This window comes from Schistocerca piceifrons, chromosome 1 (assembly GCF_021461385.2).
Source record: "Schistocerca piceifrons isolate TAMUIC-IGC-003096 chromosome 1, iqSchPice1.1, whole genome shotgun sequence".
Classification (NCBI taxonomy): domain Eukaryota; kingdom Metazoa; phylum Arthropoda; class Insecta; order Orthoptera; family Acrididae; genus Schistocerca; species Schistocerca piceifrons.
Window position 1 is genome coordinate 1,221,364,159 of NC_060138.1, and position 21,139 is coordinate 1,221,385,297.

Sequence of the window (21,139 nt, forward strand, 5' to 3'; positions counted from 1 at the left end):
GAGTCCAGTACCTTAATAATTTCACGTTCCATTTTACGTACACGTGCGTCAGTGGATAAGAGACAGACTACAAACACAAAGGGCAGAGGACTGATCCCGACAGTCCAGTGATTATTTTTTGTTTCTTATGTCTCTTTCACCTCTGACAATGATTTATCGAAGTGAATAATGCCCTTCAAAATCGTAAGCTTCTCAGTGAGTAACAGACAGAATCGAACAAAAGGATTAAGCAACAGATGGTGTGGAAGACACATATATTAATGTAATGAAAATGTGTGGCTGTGACATGTAGTCTGGCGAACGGATGATAGCTGGATCAACGGGGTATGTTTATGGACCTCAAGAGATAAGAAAAGACCGAGACAATGTCATAATGGAAATCAGGACACGGTTTAAGGAAACACCTAGAAGCGACATCGAATGCAATCAATCGTACGATCAAGAGTAAGCTTTTACATCTTAGTCTGATAATAACGACTTGCAAAGAAATTTCAGTAATGAATAATAACTAAAAGTCTTCTAAACATCTCTGATTCAGTGTTATTAGAACAGGAAGGAAACTTCTGTAAAGGAAGATCCCGTGACGTTAATGTTTTCACTTTGAAACAAAGTATGCAAGCCATACGAGAACTCAGTTTCGAAACGCATCTAACACTGTAGGGCTACTACTACTACTACTACTACTACTACTACTACGTGATCAGGCCCAGTGGACCGCACGCATCTACTAGTTTCCTCCTCCACTGTATTCTGTCCATTTCTACTATCCGCCATCCGTTCACATCTATTGACACTTGATTTAAATCTTCATGGAGTCCATCCCTCCAACGCTTCTTGGGTCTCCCTGGCAGCCTATTTCCTGTAGGTGTGAAATCCAGGAGCTATGAAAGAAATATCTTCACCGAAAAATTCTGATCAATATTGGAGAAAAGACGTTTCCTCAGCTAGGAGATTAAAAATATGTTAGGATTTATACAAAAACATCAAAATAAGAATAGATATTGGCAAAGAGCTGATACCAGAAATAGAGATAAAGCGGGCAGTAAGACAAGGTTGTTGTATGTCACCAACACTGTTCATTATCGGCGACCTAGTCAGGGAATGGATGAAGGACAGAATACCTCAAGGGCCGTGCGGAGTGGCCGATCGGTCTGGGGCGCCATGTCACGGACTGCGCGACCCCTCCCGCCGGAGGTTCGAGTCCTCCCTCGGGCATGTGTGTGTGTGTGTCGTTCTTAGCATAAGTTAGTTTAATTTAGTTTCAGTAGTGTTTAAGTCTAGGGACCGATGACCTCAGCAGTTTGGTCCCTTAGAAATTCACACACACATACCTCAAGGTGTAAAAAGTGCAACACATAAATTTCTGAATTGGGTGCTATTTATCAACAACCAGGTAATCACATAGGACCATGAAGACAAATTATTAGCAGTGTTATATATACAAACAATGTAAGCCTAAATTATAACCTGAAGATATCAACGACAAAAACGAAAACAATAGCCTTTTTCAGGAAAATATCCTCTAAGACAATCGTCAATAAAATAGAATAATAATGAAACAGGTGTCCCATTTCCAGAGTCTACTATGTGACACAGCTTTCGATGAAGAGAAAGACGTAAATGAGAAAATCAACACCTTTCGGAGCGATAATGGGAACAATAAGTAATAAATGAAATTTAATAGATTCATGGCATGAACAACAGTACTACATGGACCAGATAGTTGGACATTAGATTAAAAATACCTAAGACAACTTAAAACAGCAGAATTTAAGTTCCCCACATAGGTGAAAGGCTGTACAAGGAAAGATAAAATAGGAAATGCAGAACTAAGGAAAGAACTTGGGGTACAGCGTGCAGTCTCCTTTTATTTCATACATGGCAAGTGCAAATGACGCTGTATCAAGCTGCGATTTGTCGGTGTTGAGTTGTGCATTTCGTGCTAATGTCTAACGCGCACCTGAACAGTAGAATACGAAAGATTTAGTCAACTATTGATTCAACAGTTGAAATGTCGAGTTACTTCGAATTTTATAATTTTCTCAGCATTAAATGGTGTGGGGTTTGTGAGAGTGTGCTGTGTAGCCTGACTGACTTGCTAGTCAATCCACTTGGCCTTATGCATCACATGTTCTTTGTTGTAGATACATACAGTTTAGTTGCCAAATAGCAAACCAACACACAAATAGACACATATATACATACGTATTTCGGTAAAGGGAGAGCTAACGCACGTGGCGACAGAAAACAGGACGAATGTGATGAGTCAATGTGTGTAACAAATGAAGATACTTTTTAATAAACTATTATCATTCTCTTCATTGTTGTACACTGTAAAGGATACTTAGTATATAATCTTGTAAATGTTTCTGTTGGATGCTCTTGAAAGTAACTGTGAGAATGACTACTGAAGCAGACGGGAGACGTGCATTTGCTTCGCAGCCTACTCTTCGCAGCCATAAAGTTGATTAAAGGCAAGCGCTTGTATTTACTATTACCGCTTTCAGCTGTGTCAGTTTGTGAATACCTTATCACAACATTACCATTAGACCGTAGCTAAGTTCACTGGCAGAGATTTGACTGAATAATTTCTGTTAGTATAATTAGACCTATCGTCACTTGAGTATTCTCTTCCTGATTTTTAGATAGAACTACACTCTTCATCAGTGCCACAACATATTGTGTACGCATTCTTGTATTATTTTATGGTATTTTTTGAGTGTAGTGACATAGTTGAATAGTGCAGAAGGGAAACTTCATGGTACTCACTCACTCTCAATTAAAAATGAATACCCAGGAAATGTCAAATGGAATTTTTAAGCAATGTAGAAGCCAGTCCTGTGTCTGCAAATCAAAAGAGATCCGATTCCACGGTGACTGATAGTGATGTAGAAAGTCCGGTCCATGATGTTTCCCCAGTTGGAGGTTCGAGTCCTCCCTTGGGCATAGGTGTGCGTGCTGTCCTTAGCGTTACTTTAGGATAGATTAAGTAGTACGTAAGCTTAGAAACCGATGACCTCAGCAGCTTTGTCTCATGAGACCTTACCACCAACTAAAAAAAAAAATCCTTAAGAACGCCACCGAGTGATGATATACAGGAAATTCCAGATACAAGAATTAGATTTTAACAGTGGGTCCCAACTGATAGGTATACTGGCAAATATAAGTACTAAACTACGTAAAAGTAATTGAATAGCCGCTCAGCAACCCGGTATGTCTGCAAAAGTCAGTGAAATAGGTGATATAGCTAAACAGCAACCTGAAGAGTTAGAACGAGTGAAAGGCTTAGCAACCAACCGATAGGTAAAAGAGATGCAAAAGTCCAAAGAGGTACTTTTCCTCAAAAATGAGAAAACTTTCTGCTGATGTACCAAACGCATCAGGGAAAGATCGAACAAACTGTAGAAGAATTAGCAGATAAGATGGCTCAGATAAACTCTGGCCATCACGTGAAAGCTCGAAGAGAGCACGAGAATTGACTCAGTCAAGCTCAATGAATGGGTTGAGACCAAAAACGAACAGAGCTCTGCTCATATTTTTCAAAGCATTAAATCTACTGTAGAAAAACTTCCAAAACTTATCCTGCACCCTGACAATGGATTAAAACGGGAAATAGAACAGATGAAACATCAAACTGGTCCGAATATTTGTTACTGGAAGAAGAATCTGGAAAAGACTGTAGTAAATAGACAGATTCAGCCCCTTATCCCAGAACGACGAAGAATGAATCCTGTTGTCTTTATAGAAGAATTTAGAAATGTAGTGCCTCGTTTATGGTCCGAACGCCAAAAGATAAGTGATGTGTCTGGATACATCCAAGGAGAAGGCTCGTTACGCAAACTGATGTCATAGAATCTTGTGCAAGTCATGAAGCGTTTGAAAAACCATTCTTAGGTAAGACTTGGCCTAAACGGACTCAGGAGCAGCTACACAAAGTACAAAAAATTGTAGAACCTTATATATAAAATGAAGGGAATTATTGCTGTCAGTCGCAGTGGAACATTACGCGGAATCAAGAGCGACGAGTGAAACACGTTATCATATAAGTTTCGAACCGAGAGCCGTTTTCATTCCGTAGTGGGATGCTATGAAGATACGTTGAGAAATATCTCAACAAGGGAAATGTTGGACTGCTCCGATAGCACATGTGGATATTAATAGAATCATAAAGGCTAAATTTCCACTTGACATAAAAGATAAATTGCTCCATGTGTCTGAACTTAGAAACTTTGTCCTCGAATTTATAGATCTTGTCCACGAAGAGGCTAGGTTAAGATATAACGGCACATATTGACAAACTGGAGGTGCCCGAGGAACCGATATGAATGGAGTTAAGGAGTCAGCCCAGCACGAGGATTTGAATAAGCCGTCACCGAATCTTGGCTTGATACATGAGGTACTATGAAAATTTTTAAAGCAAATGGTGGTCCGTATGCATTCTATATGAACTGTGGTCGGTGGAATCATACTGAAAGGAAAAACCATCCAGATTATTGTGATTAGAATCATAATATGGGCCAAATAATGTATGAAACATGCCTTATCAGCAGATGAATAGTCCACGGAGAGAACAGACATTCTCTGATACGACAGGGGAGATAGTACCTCTGTTTTAAAGCAAAAGTAACTGGATTTAGATCCAAGACTGCAGTTGACCGAAGAGACTAGGGCCAACATGTTGTTATTCTGGTCTTCAGTCCTGAGACTGGTTTGATGCAGCTCTCCATGCTACTCTATCCTGTGCAAGCTTCTTCATCTCCCAGTACCTACTGCAGCCTAGTGTATTCATCTCTTGGTCTCCCTCTACGATTTTTACCCTCCACACTGCCCTCCAGTAATCTCTCTCCTGATAACGACGTCCTCTTGAGTAGTCCCTGCCCGGAGATCCGAATGGGGGACTATTTTACTCCAGAATATTATACCCAAGAGGACGCCATCATCATCATACAGTAAAGCTGCATGCCCTCGGGAAAAATTACAGCTGTAGTTTCCCCTTGCTTTCATCCGTTCGCAGTACCACAACAACAAGGCCGTTTCGGTTAGTGTTACAGGGCCGGATCAGTCAATCAACCAGACTGTTGCCCCTGCAACTACTGAAAAGGCTGCTGCCCCTCTTTAGGAACCACACGTTTGTCTGGCCTCTCAACAGTTACCCCTCCATTGTGGTTGCACCTACAGTATAGCTATCTGTAACGTTGAGGCACGCAAGCCTCCCCACCAACGGTAAGGTCTATGGCTTATGAGGGATAAGGCCAACATAATGAGCTAAATTTTTTCCGTTAGGCCGGCCGTTGTGGCAGAGTGGTTCTAGGCGCAACAGCCTGGAACAGCGCGACCACTACGGTCGCAGGTTCGAATCTTGCCTCGGGCATGGATATGTGTGATGTCCTTAGGTTAGTTAGGTTTAAGTAGTTCTAAGTTTTAGGGGACTGATGACCTCAGAAGTTAAGTCCTATAGTGCTCAGAGCCATTTTTTTTTCTTCCAATACGAGAACAGTATGGATACAACGGAGAATCTTGGACTCAATATTCATAACTGTGGAAAGATGCATCTCAAAGTGTCTTTATCAGTTGTCGCAGTACATGTTACTGGAATTCTGACTGAAGCAACTCTCGACGCCGGTGCGTCAGTGAGTGTATAGTACATATCCTTGATTAATCAATTAACAGACGGGATCAAGCTGATGGTTCTTCCCATACAAAACTGCATAATAATGGGTGATGTGGGTGCACTTTTCGGGAATGTAAGATTACAGCTTCAGTTACACTTGGACATTGGAAATGAAGCGACAAAGACCAATTTTTTTGTTGTAAAAGATTTGAGAGTGACAGTATCTTGGTAATGGACATATTTGATGAGAGGGATGTGAAGATCAAATTCTGGACGAGCCTACTCTCTTTGCTGGTTCGAGGGGCAATAGTAATGGTGTCAATATTGAAAGAAGAAGAGAAACACAGGAGATATTGTAGATCCATACCGACCAGTCTAATTGTGAAGAGGAGGATATGAATCTGGTCTCTCACAATTTTTCAAATCGGTTTTACGGAGAAATCCGACGTTATCGAAAAAAATTGCAAGAACTAGAAAATCTAATCGAATATGACTAGGAATAACTTATTGAGTTATTACGAGAGAGTCTTTGAGGAGAAGCATGTGATAATTAAAGTTCATGAAAACAAGATAGAAATAGTTACACATCAAGTATATCGTCAACATTTCTACCCAGGTACCTGGTCTCAGAGCAAGTCTGTCGAAAAGGACTCCAGCAGGTGCTCAAAGGGGATTTAATTGAAATTTTGAAAAGCCTTGTTGTAGTATTTGGCTGGAGGTTCAGAAGCCTGGTACCGAAAAGCCGTACTGCATCACACTGAAGAGAACCCGTAAACGAGTACAAGAGCAATTTCTTTGGCTATTAAGCCAAACAAGTGATTCTTCACACTGTTCACCATATTTAACTTTATTTTTGTGGTGTACTATTATTCTTTTGCCACTAGTTATACATATTTGTTCGAAAACTGTGCTTTTAAAGGCGTAAGTATTGTGAATTCATTATGTGTTTCCTCTGGTTTGGTTTGTTTACCTACGTGTTGCCAACCAAATGAAATACATGTTGAAAACTAACTTCTGTTCATTACCTATATTGTGTGTATGTGTGTGTGTGTATGTGTAGAGAGTGGGCTGTTTGAGTTGTAGAATGTTGAATATAAATATAATAGCTGTTAGAGAGTGGTTGAAAGCTTTGGTGATCACCTGATTTGAGTTTTGGTTCAAATGTTCTGTGGAGGGTTTCATGGACAAGTGAGTGAAAAGGTGTTGGGTGGTATTATTATTATTATTATTATTATTATTATTAGTATGATAAAATCCTTTTTTGGAATGTTAGTCTATTGTTTTTTATTTATTTATTTACAAGTCAAGTTCCATAGGACCAAATAGAGGAGCAAACCTCCAAGGTCATGGAACGTGTCAGTACACGAAATTACAACATGTAAGTAATAACAGATAAAAATAAAATGATTATTAACCTGAAAAAAGTTAATCCATAAGTTTAAGTAAACGCAATTAACAATACAACAATAATCAGCTTAATTTTTCAAGGAACTCCTCAACAGAATAGAAGCAGTGACCCATGAGGAAACTCTTCAATTTCGATTTGAAAGCGTGACGATTATTGCTAAGATTTTTGAATTAGAGTGGTAGCTTATTGAAATGGATTCAACAGTATACTGCACACCTTTCTGCACAAGAGTTAAGCAGGTCCGATCCAAATGCATGTTTGATTTCTGCAGAGTATTAACTGAGTGAAAGCTGCTGTTTCTTGGAAATAAGCTAATATTCTCAAAAAGAAATGATAGTAAGGAATATATGTATTGAGAGGCCAATGCCAAAATACCCAGACTCGTGAACAGGAGTCGACAGAAGGTTCATGAACTTACACCACATATTGCCCAAACTGCCCCTTTCTGAGCAAAAAATATCCTTCTAGAATGGGAAGAGTTACCCCAAAATATAATACCATATGACATAAGAGAATGAAAATAAGCAAAGTAGACTAATTTCTGTGCCGAACGATCACTCACCTCAGATGCCATTCAAATAGTAAATAATGCAGCAATAAGTCTTTGAACAAGATAATGAACGTGGGCTTTCCACGACAGTTTACTATCTATCTGAACACCTAGAAATCTGAACTGGTCAGTTTCACTAATCATATGTCCTCTGTTGTTGTTGTTGTGGTCTTCAGTCCTGAGACTGGTATGATGCAGCTCTCCATGCTACTCTATCCTGTGCAAGCTTCTTCATCTCCCAGTACCTACTGCAGCCTACATTCTTCTGAATCTGCTTAGTGTATTCATCTCTTGGTCTCCCTCTACGATTTTTACCCTCCACGCTGCCCTCAAATACTAAATTGGTGATCCCTTGATGTCTCAGAACATGTCCTACCAACCGATCCCTTCTTCTAGTCAAGTTGTGCCACAAACTTCTCTTCTCCCCAATTCTATTCAATACCTCCTCATTAGTTATGTGATCTACCCATCTAATCTTCAGCATTCTTCTGTGGCACCACATTTCGAAAGTTTCTATTCTCTTCTTGTCTAAACTATTTATCGTCCACGTTTCACTTCCATACATGGCTACACTCCATGCAAAAACTTGCAGAAACGACTTCCTGACACTTAAATCTATACTCGATGTTAACAAATTTTTCTTCTTCAGAAACGCTTTGCTTGCCATTGCCAGTCTACATTTTATATCCTCTCTACTTCGATCATCATCGGTTATTTTGCTCCCCAAATAGCAAAACTCCTTTACTACTGTAAGTGTCTCATTTCCTAATCTAACTCCCTCAGCATCACCCGACTTAATTCGACTACTTTCCATTATCCTCGTTTTGCTTTTGTTGATTTTATATCCTCCTTTCAAGACACTGTCCATTCCGTTCAGCTGCTCTTCCAAGTCCTTTGCTGTCTATGACAGAATTACAATGTCATCAGCGAACCTCAAAGTTTTTATTTCTTCTCCATGGATTTTAATACCTACTCTGAACTTTTCTTTTGTTTCCTTTATTGCTTGCTCAATAACATCGGGGATAGCCTACAACCCTGTCTCACGCCCTTCCCAACCACTGCTTCCCTTTCATGCCCCTCGACTCTTATAACTGCCATCTGCTTTCTGTACAAATTTAAATAGCCTTTCGCTCCCTGTATTTTACCCTTGCCACCTTCAGAATTTGAAAGAGAGTATTCCAGTCAACATTGTCAAAAGCTTTTTCTAAGTCTACAAATTCTAGAAACGTTGGTTTGCCTTTCCTTAATCTTTCTTCTAAGATAAGTCGCAAGGTCAGTATTGCCTCAAGTGTTCCAACATTTCTACAGAATCCAAACCGATGTTCCCCGAGGTCGGCTTCTATCAGTTTTTCCATTCGTTTGTAAAGAATTCGCGTTAGTATTTTGCAGCTGTGACTTATTAAACTGATAGTTAGGTAATTTTCACATCTGTCACACCTGCTTTCTTTGGGATTGGAATTATAATATTCTTCTTGACGTCTGAGTGTATTTCGCCTGTCTCATACATCTTGCTCACCAGATGGTAGAGTTTTGTCAGGACTGGCTCTCCCAAGGCCGTCAATAGTTCCAATGGAATGTTGTCTACTCCCGGGGCCTTGTTTCGACTTAGGTCTTTCAGTGCTCTGTCAAATTCTTCACGCAGTATCATATCTCCCATTTCATCTTCATCTACATCCTCTTCCATTTCCATAATATTGTCCTCAAGAACATCGCCCTTGTATAGTCCCTCTATATACTCCTTACAACTTTCTGCTTTCCCTTCTTTGGTTAGAACTGGGTTTCCATCTGAGCCTTTGATATTCATACAAGTAGTTCTCTTTTCTCCAAAGGTCTCTTTAATTTTCCTGTACGCAGTATCTATCTTACCCCTGTGAGATAAGCCTCTATATCCTCACATTTGTCCTCTAGCCATCGCTGCTTAGCCATTTTGCACTTCCTGTCGATATCATTTTTGAGACGTTTGTATTCCTTTTTGCCTACTTCATTTACTGCATTTTTATATCTTCTCCTTTCATCAATTAAATTCAATATTTCTTCTGTTACGCAAGGATTTCTGCTAGCCCCCATCTTTTTACCTATTTGATCCTCTGCTGCCTTCACTATTTCATCCCTCAAAGCTACCCATTCTTTTTCTACTGTATTTATTTCCCCGATTCCTGTCAACTGTTCCCTTATGCTCTCCCTGAAACTCTGTACAACCTCTGGTTCTTTCAGTTTATCCAGGTCCCATCTCCTTAAATTCTCACCTTTTTGCAGTTTCTTCAGTTTTAATCTACAGTTCATAACCAATTAGATTGTGGTCAGAATCCACATCTGCCCTGGAAATGTCTTAAAATTCAAAACCTGGTTCCTAAATCTCTGTCTTACCATTATATAGTCTCTCTGATACGTTTTAGTATCTCCAGGGTTCTTCCATGTATACAACCTTCTTTCATGATTCTTGAACCAAGTGTTAGCTATGATTAAGTTGTGCTCTGTGCAAAATTCTATGAGGTGGCTTCCTCTTTCATTTCTTAGCCCCCATCCATACTACGTTTCCTTCTCTCCCTTTTCCTACACTCAAATTCCAGTCACCCATGATTATTAAATTTTCATCTCCCTTCACTATCTGAATAATTTCTTTTATTTCATCATACATTTCTTCAATTTCTTCGTCATGTGCAGAGCTAGTTGGCGTATAAACTTGTACTACTGTAGTAGGCGTGGACTTCGTGTCTATCTTGGCCACAATAATGCGTTCACTATGCTGTTTGTAGTAGCTTACCTGTACCCCAATTTTTTTATTCATTATTAAACCTACTCCTGCATTACCCCTATTTGATTTTGTATTTATAACCCTGTATTCACCTGAGCAAAAGTCTTGTTCCTCCTGCTACCGAACTTCACTAATTCCCACTATATGCAACTTTAACCTATCCATTTCCCTTTTTAAATTTTCTAACCTACCTGCCCGATTAAGGGATCTGACATTCCACGCTCCAATCCGTAGAACGCCAGTTTTCTTTCTCCTGATAACGATGTCCTCTTGAGTAGTCCCCGCCCAGAGATCCGAATGGGAGACTATTTTACCTCCGGAATATTTTACCCAAGAGGACGCCATCATCATTTAATCATACAGTAAAGCTGCATGCCCTTGGGAAAAATTACGGCTGTAGTTTCCCCTTGCTTTCAGCCTATCGCAGTACCACAACAACAAGGCCATTTTGGTTAGTGTTACAAGGCCAGATCAGTCAATCATCCAGACTGTTGCCCCTGCAACTGCTGAAAAGGCTGCTGCCCCTCTTCAGGAACCACACGTTTGTCTGGTCTCTCAACAGATACCCCTCCGTTGTGGTTGCATCTACGGTACGACTATCTGCATCGTTGAGGCACGCAAGCCTCCCCACCAACGGCAAGATATGCCCATTATGTGAAATTAAAACGTCAGGTGTTGTTCAACTGTGTGTTAGAAACTGTAAAAACTGTGATTTAGTGCTAGTTTATTTTCTACAATGAATGAACTTAGGTCATGAACTGCACTATCTGAAACCGAGCCAATGTTTCACAACATCCTTTACTACCAAGCTAGTGTCTACAGCAAACAGAAATATTTTAGATTTACCTATAATACTAGAGGGCATATAATTTATATAAATAAGGAACAGGAGTGGCCCCAACACTGATCCCTGTGGCACCCCTCTACTTGACTGTACCCCACTGAATCATCATGGCCATTCTCAACATTGTGATTAATGACCTTCTGCTGTCTGTTCTGATCAAATTGTGATCTACTCCCTGTATTCAGTAATGGTCCAACTTCTGGAGCAATATTTTGTGATCAACACAATCAAATGATTTAGTTAAATCAAAAAATATGCCTAACATTCTAAACCTCTTGTTTAACTCATCCAGTACCCCACACAGAAAATAAAATATAGCATTTTCAGTAGTTAAACGATTTCTAAAGCCGAACTGTACATTTGATAGCAAATCATATGATATAAAACGATCAATTATCCTTAGATACACAGCCTTTTCAATAACTTTAGCAAACACTGATGGCACAGAAATAGGTCTAAAATTATCTGTATTATCCCTTTCTCCCTTGTTATAAAGCAGCTTTACTACTGAGTACTTTAATCGCTCAGGAAATTGACCATCCCTAAAAGAAAAATTACAAATTTGGCTAAATGCAGTGCTAACACGTGCATTACAGTACTTTAATATTCTTCTAGGCACTCCATCATAACCATGAGAGTCCTTAGACTTCCATGATTTAATTATAGACTCAATCTCCCTCTTGTCTGTATCTCAGCCAAGTATTTCAGACATCAATCTAGGAAAGTCATTTGCCAAGAATGTTAGATGATTCCCTCTACAAACTAAATTTGTATTTAATTCATGAGCAATACTCAGAAAATTATTATTAAATACTGTACATATATCTGATTTATCAGTAAAAGAAATATTTTTACTGCAAGCTGACTTTATATCGTTGACCTTGTACTGCTGACCAGACACTTCCTTCACAACTGACTACATTGTTTTAATTTTATCCTGTGAATGAGCTTTTCTATTTGCATACCACATACTCTTTGCCTTCCTAATAATATTTTAGGAACCTTACAGTACTGTTTGTAATGGGTTAGTGTAGCTTGATTGTGACTACTTCTAACATTTTGATACAATTCCCACTTTGTTCTACATGATGTCCTTATCACGCTAGTCAGCCTCCTGGGCTGCCTATTACTGCTAGTGCCCCGTTTAGAATGTTCAAATAGAAAGCAACTCTCAAAGAGCATGAGAAATGTGTTAAGGAAAGCATTATGTTTATTATTTTTATTATCAGAACTATAAACATCCTGCCACTCTTGTTCCTTGATAAGGTTTTAGAAAAACTCTCTATTGCTGTTGGATTAACTTTCCTACATAGTTTGTATTTATTTGTGACATTTGTTTGAGTACAAAAGTCTTTTAATGATAAAATTTGTGCATGATGGTCTGAAAGGCCATTCACCCTTTTACTAAAAGACTGCCCATCTAGTAATGAAGAATGAATAAAAATATTGTCTATGGCTATGCTACTCTTCCCCTGCACCCTAGTTGGAAAAGACACAATCTGCATCAGATAATATGAATTTAGGAAATCTACCATCATCATTTTTCTTGCACCATCATATACAAAATTTGTATTGAAGTCGCCTCATATAACTTATTTCTGGTACATCCTACAAAGTGAATCAAGGACCCTCTCTAGCTTGAATAGAAATGCACTGAAGTCAGAGTTAGGGGACCTATAAACAACAATTAGAAGTATAGTTTCACTAAATTCAACTGCCCCTGCACAACATTGAAATATCTGTTCAATGCAGTGCTGTGATACGTCTATGGACTAAAATGGAATTCTGTTTTCTGTTGACATAGCCAATTCCCCACCACAGAGGAAACTCATTGAATAGCAGTGAGCTAATCTGTATCCTGGTAATGGAAACCAATGAACTGTCAAATTGTTTCAGTGGTGCTATGATATATCAATAATTTCAGAGTCAATATCTGTAAGCAGTTCACTAACTTCATCTCTAATGCCTCTTATATTTTGATGGAATATGCTAATTCCATCTGCAATTGGAAGGTGAGCCCTTAGTTAGAGGGACTTCCTTTAAGAAGGTATACCTATCAGCTGACTTCAATCTAAACAAGGTGCAGCTCTAACACCAACTATCACTACCTGATCCTCTTTCATAACATTCCTACATAATTCTCCTATGCTGCCAGTCGTTTGAGCCAACCCTGCACTAGGCTTCACAATGATTGTTACCTGGTAACTACTCCCCAACACTTCCTGCAACTGCTGGCCCACACTTCTATTGTGCGAACTACCTAGCAGCAGAACCTTCTTTCTGTTAGGCTTTGAAACTGACCTAACCATCCTAACTGCTGAGGACTGCTACATGTTCCCTACATGTACAGCTGCATGAGGCTCCTCTCCACTCAACTCTGACAGTTGGTCAAATCTATGGCATATATGCAACGTATAACTGTCTAGTATCACCGTGGTCTAGGGGTAGCGTCTTTGATTCATAATCAAAACGTCTTCGGTCCCGGGTTCGATCCCCGCCACTGCCTAAATTTTGATAAATAATCAGCATTGGCGGCCGAAGACTTCCGGCATAAGAAGTCAGCCTCATTCTGCCAACGGCCTTGTCAAAGAGGGCGGAGGAGCGGATAGAGGTTCAGGGCACTCTCTTGTCCTAGGGGTGGGAAATTGCCCCTAAGGGCGGAAGAATCAGCAATGATCAACGACATGAGGATGGAGAAGGCAATGGAAACCACTGCATTAAAGACACGTAACGTGTATCCACAGGGCATGTGGCCTGTGATTGAAGAAGTGTCATGATGATCTCTCCATTGGCAAAAGACTCCGGAATAGTCCCCCATTCGGATCTCCGGGAGGGGACTGCCAAGGGGGAGGTTACCATGAGAAAAAGATTGAATAATCAACGAAAGGATAACGTTCTACGAGTCGGGGCGTGGAATGTCAGAAGCTTGAACGTGGTAGGGAAACTAGAAAATCTGAAAAGGGAAATGCAAAGGCTCAATCTAGATATATTAGGGGTCAGTGAAGTGAAGTGGAAGAAAGACAAGGATTTATGGTCTGATGAGCATCGGGTAATATCAACAGTATCAGAAAATGGTATAACAGGTGTAGGATTCGTTATGAATAGGAAGGTAGGGCAGAGGGTGTGTTACTGTGAACAGTTCAGTGACCGGGTTGTTCTAATCAGAATCGACAACAGACCAACACCGACAACGATAGTTCAGGTATCCATGCCGGCGTCGCAAGCTGAAGACGAACAGATAGAGAAAGTGTATGAGGATATTGAAAGGGTAATGCAGTGTGTAAAGGGGGACGAAAATCTAATAGTCATGGGCGACTGGAATGCAGTTGTAGGGGAAGGAGTAGAAGAAAAGGTTACAGGAGAACATGGGCTTGGGACGAGGAATGAAAGAGGAGAAAGACTAATTGAGTTCTGTAACAAGTTTCAGATAGTAATAGCGAATACCCTGTTCAAGAATCACAAGAGGAGGAGGTATACTTGGAAAAGGCCGGGAGATACGGGAAGATTTCAATTAGATTACATCATGGTCAGACAGAGATTCCGAAATCAGATACTAGACTGTAAGGCGTACCCAGGAGCAGATATAGACTCAGATCACAATATAGTAGTGATGAAGAGTAGGCTGAAATTCAAGACATTAGTCAGGAAGAATCAATACGCAAAGAAGTGGGATACGGAAGTACTAAGGAATGACGAGATACGTTTGAAGTTCTCTAACGCTATAGATACAGCAATGAGGAATAGCGCAGTAGGCAGTATAGTTGAAGAGGAATGGACATCTCTGAAAAGGGCCATCACAGAAGTTGGGAAGGAAAACATATGTTCAAAGAAGGTAGCTGCGAAGAAACCATGGGTAACAGAAGAAATACTTCAGTTGATTGATGAAAGGAGGAAGTACAAACATGTTCCGCGAAAATCAGGAATACAGAAATACAAGTCGCTGAGGAATGAAATAAATAGGAAGTGCAGGGAAGCTAAGACGAAATCGCTGCAGGAAAAATGTGAAGACATCGAAAAAGATATGATTGTCGGAAGGACAGACTCAGCATACAGGAAAGTCAAAACAACCTTTGGTGACATTAAAAGCAACGGTGGTAACATTAAGGATGCAACGGGAATTTCACTGTTAAATGCAGAGGAGAGAGCAGATAGGTGGAAAGAATACATTGAAAGCCTCTATGAGGGTGAAGATTTGTCTGATGTGATAGAAGAAGAAACAGGATTCGATTTAGAAGAGATAGGGGATCCAGTATTAGAATCGGAATTTAAAAGAGCTTTGGAGGACTTACGGTCAAATAAGGCAGAAAGGATAGATAACATTCCATCAGAAGTTCTAAAATCATTGGGGGAAGTGGCAAGAAAACGGCTATTCACGTTGGTGTGTAGAATATATAAGTCTGGCGACATACCATCTGACTTTCGGAAATGCATCATCCACACAATTCCGAAGACGGCAAGAGCTGACAAGTGCGAGAATTATCGCACAATCAGCTTAACAGCTCATGCATCGAAGCTGCTTACAAGAATAATATACAGAAGAATGGAAAAGAAAATTGAGAATGCGCTAGGTAACGATCAGTTTGGCTTTAGGAAAAGTAAAGGGACGAGAGAGGCAATTCTGACGTTACGGCCAATAATGGAAGCAAGGCTAAAGAAAAATCAAGACACTTTCATAGGATTTGTCAACCTGGAAAAAGCGTTCGACAATATAAAATGGTGCAAGCTGTTCGAGATTCTGAAAAAAGATGGGTAAGCTATAGGGAGAGACTGGTCATATACAATATGTACAACAACCAAGATGGAATAATAAGAGTGGACGATCAAGAACGAAGTGCTCGTGTTAAGAAGGGTGTAAGACAAGGCTGTAACCTTTCGCCCCTACTCTTCAATCTGTACATCGAGGAAGCAATGATGGAATTAAAAGAAAGGTTCAGGAGTGGAGTTAAAATACAAGGTGAAAGGATATCAATGATACGATTCGCTGATGACATTGCTATCCTGAGTGAAAGTGAAGAAGAATTAAATGATCTGCTGAACGGAATGAATAGTCTAATGAGTACACAGTATGGTTTGAGAGTAAATCGGAGAAAGACGAAGGTAATGAGAAGTAGTAGAAATGAGAACAGCGAGAAACTTAATATCAGGATTGATGGTCACGAAGTCAATGAAGTTAAGGAATTCTGCTACCTAGGCAGTAAAATAACCAATGACGGACGGAGCAAGGAGGACATCAAAAGCAGACTCGCTATGGCAAAAAGGCATTTCTGGCCAAGAGAAGTCTACTAATATCAAATGCCGGCCTTAATTTGAGGAAGAAATTTCTGAGGATGTACGTCTGGAGTACAGCATTGTATGGTAGTGAAACATGGACTGTGGGAAAACTGGAACAGAAGAGAATCGAAGCATTTGAGATGTGGTGCTATAGACGAATGTTGAAAATTAGGTAGACTGATAAGGTAAGGAAGGAGGAGGTTCTAGGCAGAATCGGAGAGGAAAGGAATATGTAGAAAACACTGATAAGGAGAAGGGACAGGATGATAGGACAAGACATGAGGGAATGACTTCCATGGTACTAGAGGGAGCTGTAGAGGGCAAAAACTGTAGAGGAAGACAGAGATTGGAATACGTCAAGCAAATAATTGAGGACGTAGGTTGCAAGTGCTACTCTGAGATGAAGAGGTTAGCACAGGAAAGGAATTCTTGGCGGGCCGCATCAAACCAGTCAGTAGACTGATGACCAAAAAAAAAAAAAAAAAAAAAAAAAAACTCTCTGAATACCTCCTCTTCCTAGCTGCCTTCTTTCCAACTGCCAGTTCCCATTCCTCACCACCCCTGACCCCCCTCAGCCGATCTAGTTCCTCCTTTTCGCGTTGTAACTGCCCCTGAAGGGCGCTGATCTTACGCTCCTGCTCCCCTATCAATTTATTTCTATTACAGATTCTGCATTCCCAGGACAGGATCTCCCTAGAATGTTCACTGGCTTCCTCACTGCATTCCCCCCCAATGAAAATACTTTCAACATATCCCACACCGTAACCGACTACTCACAAACCTACGACAGAGCCCACACTTCTTACTCATGGTAAAATTTTACAGTTACGGAAAAAATACTATACGTCTACGTTTCCCAAAGTTTAGTTACACCAGCAGAACTATTTTTGAACTAACAATAGTGATCTCGAACTCTCTGTCTACTAAGAAAGCAACTACTTGTATTAATACTACTACATCACAGCTAATACCAACACCAACGAACTTCAGAAAATTATTATCTAAAACCAAAAATTCAAACGACCACTGGAACACTCAACGAAGTTAAAATACTGAATGAAAATTTTACTGAAATGTTTTATTACAAGCAATAAGAAACGTCAGCTGAAAGCTAAAGCATTAAATTTACGAAAGGACTTCAACACACAGAAAACTCTAAAAAACACTGGGAGCAAACGTTTTCAAAAGTTTATTAAATCGTTATTTCGCCATAAACAGCACGAAACAACGCTGAAAAGTATTAAATTTAATAACTGTATAACAGTGGACAAATAAGTTTGTCAGTGCTTAGCTTTATAGCCGCTACAGCTGCACTGCATGCCGCAAAATGTAAACACACTATTATCTGTTAGGGTAACAATGAATTGTTTGGCACGTGTACTCGATCATTCAGCAGGGTTTTCTTTTCTGCTTGGGTTTTCTGTAGGTAGTAATTTTCTTGCAGGCTTAGCAGGTGATTTTTATTGTTGTTTCTAATTGTTTTCATGTCTTCTTCTATGGCCGTTGGTTTGTGACTATGTTCTCTTAGGAGTTCTGCAAATGTGAAGTGGTTTGTCCCATACTTACGGGCTCTCAAGTGTTCTTTGTCTCTGTGACCAAATTCTCTGCCTGTTTGTCCTAAGTATGTTATGTCAAAAGTGTTACACTGTCGTTGATATATATACCTGATTTCTGGTATATGTCTGTTTTTTTCTCAGTTTTGGGATGTATACTTGCTTGGTTTTTACGTAGAAAAGCGAACATATTCGTCAGAGTGATGACAGCATACAGTCTCCTGGAGCTTGTAGATGGTAAGGTTTCTGGAGCGTCCTTTTTTTTGGAGAGAGTTATTCAATTTCTGGCTGTCGTCTAGAGTTGTGTGGCTCTATCTCGTGCTGTACTTGAAGAATGTACGTTTCAATAAGGCAGTAGCACAATCCATCTTCTGAGCAGCTCGTATTTAACTTATTTGGTTATGTATCTTGTACGCTCAGTGATCTGTGTCGAATATTTGTCTCAATATCTTGATTTTGAGACCTGCTCAATTATGGAATTCTTATAGATTTCACTTCCTGCTGTCTTCCAGTTAAATGTGTGTTCCACAGAGCTTGCAAAAATGTTCAGATCTTTGCTCTGTGCTAGTCATTTTCAGTTGTTGACTTTATTAGATCAAATTAAAGTTTTTTATTCTCACTTTGACGTAAAATTGAGGTTCTGTATGTTGTACAACTTCCCCATGATTAGGTGACCCTTAAATGATAAATACGACCAACTATATGTCTAGGATGTTTTCTTCGTGCAGTGACCAAGCACTATCTTTGAGGATGTAAGAAATTCAGACCTTTTAACGAGTGTCAAACGCCCACAGACTTTTATAGCAGGAGTAGTTGATCCTTAAGCTATTGAGCCTTATTTCGACCTCTCTCAGATCTGTTAATTGACTCACTATTCTCAATAATTGTATCATGCATTTCATGTAGGAGCATTCTGCAGGCTTTATGTATAACTTACACAGGCTCTATATCAGCAAATTAGAAATCTGTTTACATATTAAAACAAGAACACACAATTTTCAACTGATTATTTCTTTCTTCTTCATGTGTATAGTTTGTTTGTTATCTGACAGCCTGTGATGATATGTAAAATATGGCTTTATAAAATTTTTACGGCAAAATTTGAGATGGTAGTCTGCCTAAACGTGTAATTTGCAGCTGATGTTGATAAATAAAGTGTAGCCGGCCGAAGTGGCCGTGCGGTTAAAGGCGCTGCAGTCTGGAACCGCAAGACCGCTACGGTCGCAGGTTCGAATCCTGCCTCGGGCATGGATGTTTGTGATGTCCTTAGGTTAGTTAGGTTTAACTAGTTCTAAGTTCTAGGGGACTAATGACCTCAGCAGTTAAGTCCCATAGTGCTCAGAGCCATTTGAACCATTTGATAAATAAAGTGTGATCTGGGGACTTCTTTCCCTGCACGAACTTAATTATCAAATATGCAGTGTTCAGTTTTCAGATATATTTCATTCTCAAAAGTCTTGCTCCAGTTCAGTGTTCGAGTGTGATGTCAACAGCACCAGTGAACCATTTTCCAGCTGCTTGCAGAGATGAACACTGTATCTCGAACCACTGGAAAGGACTTAAACTTTGATGACACAATGTGCTTCAAAGGAGATTTCCGAGAAGGAGCTGGATGAACTGTAAGCAAAGTACCTGCAGAGATTTGGGCACTGGCGCGCCATCTTTGAGCCAGGCGAAACGAATAGGCAGGTCTCCAGAGGACACGCCGCAGCTGACCTGCGCCCTGGCTCCTTCCCGCAGGTTGGTTGGGATGAAGAAGGGCACCACGACCGGCGGACCTGCCAAACAACGAGACATACTGCAAACTTATCATCACAACACAAACTTCGCCCTTCCTGTAATATGTTATTAAGGGCGTTCCAGGTGATTAAAAAAGTAACAAATACATAAAAAAACATATGAAACTTCCTGGCAGATTAAAACTGTGTGCCGGACCGAGACTCGAACTCGGGACCTCTGCCTTTCGCGAGCAAGTGCTTTACCAACTGAGCTACCCAAGCTCTTGCCCGCGAAAAGCAAAGGTCTCGAGTTCGAGTCTCGGTCCGGAAAAAAAAACCATAGTTCTCTTTCTGTCATTTCTTGATTCTTTTATATCCAACTGCATTTCATCAAATTTAATTCTAGCTTCACGACAGTTAAAACATTAATGGACTACTCCATCTACACGGTACGACGGTTTTACACATTCGGTTATTCACCCACAATTTGCTTGTTACTTGATAATATCCTCTTAATGACACTTCATGATTTGTTAATCAACGATCATCAATTTTTTTAATTGTGTATCTCAAAAACTCCCCTTTTATGAGATGAAGTTAAAAATAAATTTTCGCAGTTATCTGTGAACACCTGCAAACAGTAAATTCGATTTTTAAGACTGATCGGTATTCAATGAAAAAATTTTATTACGGACAGAATACTATGAAGTTTGTAGTAACCATTATTAAACGATTATTAATTCCGGATACGCCGTTCTAAACAGATATACTCGCCGATTAACTAGCTTTTTAGTAAAAGTAGATTCATCACCAGATAGTTGTGGCTATCGGAGACTACAGCGTAACAGTACGATGATGATCTCAAAAGATATAGTAATTTTGTAAAATGAAGTTTGAGATTTTTCGAATATTTAAAATATTTCGTCTTTATTGCAAATGAAACAACACTAGACGAGAAAATGATACATCAACGTGAATTAACCACATCTGAGAAGTGTGTAGCGCAGTTTAATTTTATGTATTACTGCTTTGAGTGAAGGACTGAATTTGAGGATGCTGGGCCATCGGTAGCACTGGTCATAGGTCTGAATGCACACTTGGTTGCTGATTCAGATTTGCGTAGTGCACGCAGGAGCTGACGTTGGTAGTCAGACTGACATCTTCTAACAAGATAAAATCCTGCCTTCACTCTTTCTTTCAGTTTCTCCATTCGTTGTACATCCATTCTCTTAGGCAGTGCAAAACGGTCACCAAATTAAACAGATAACATTCGTTAAGTGCTGCCAGAAGTAGTTTACCGCTTCCTTCCTCCAGTCTGAAAACTGGCCTAGCATTCAGGTATCGACAAGGCTGTTTGCCAGTTCTGCGTTATACAATGCTTAGTCACTGGCAATGAAAGCTACTCAAGAATACTTCTCTCTCTTTCCTA

At 39.8% G+C, this 21,139-nt stretch overlaps 1 protein-coding gene across 1 annotated transcript in view; it reads right to left on the minus strand.

Annotated features, from left to right (window-relative positions):
* Positions 1 to 21,139, minus strand: part of LOC124779545 (Down syndrome cell adhesion molecule-like protein Dscam2) — a 291,097-nt gene that overhangs the window by 158,940 nt on the left and 111,018 nt on the right. Inside the window, exon 8 of the mRNA XM_047253718.1 lies at positions 19,625 to 19,770. Coding sequence (XP_047109674.1) covers positions 19,625 to 19,770 — 146 coding nt within the window. The remainder of the gene's footprint in view (positions 1 to 19,624; positions 19,771 to 21,139) is intronic.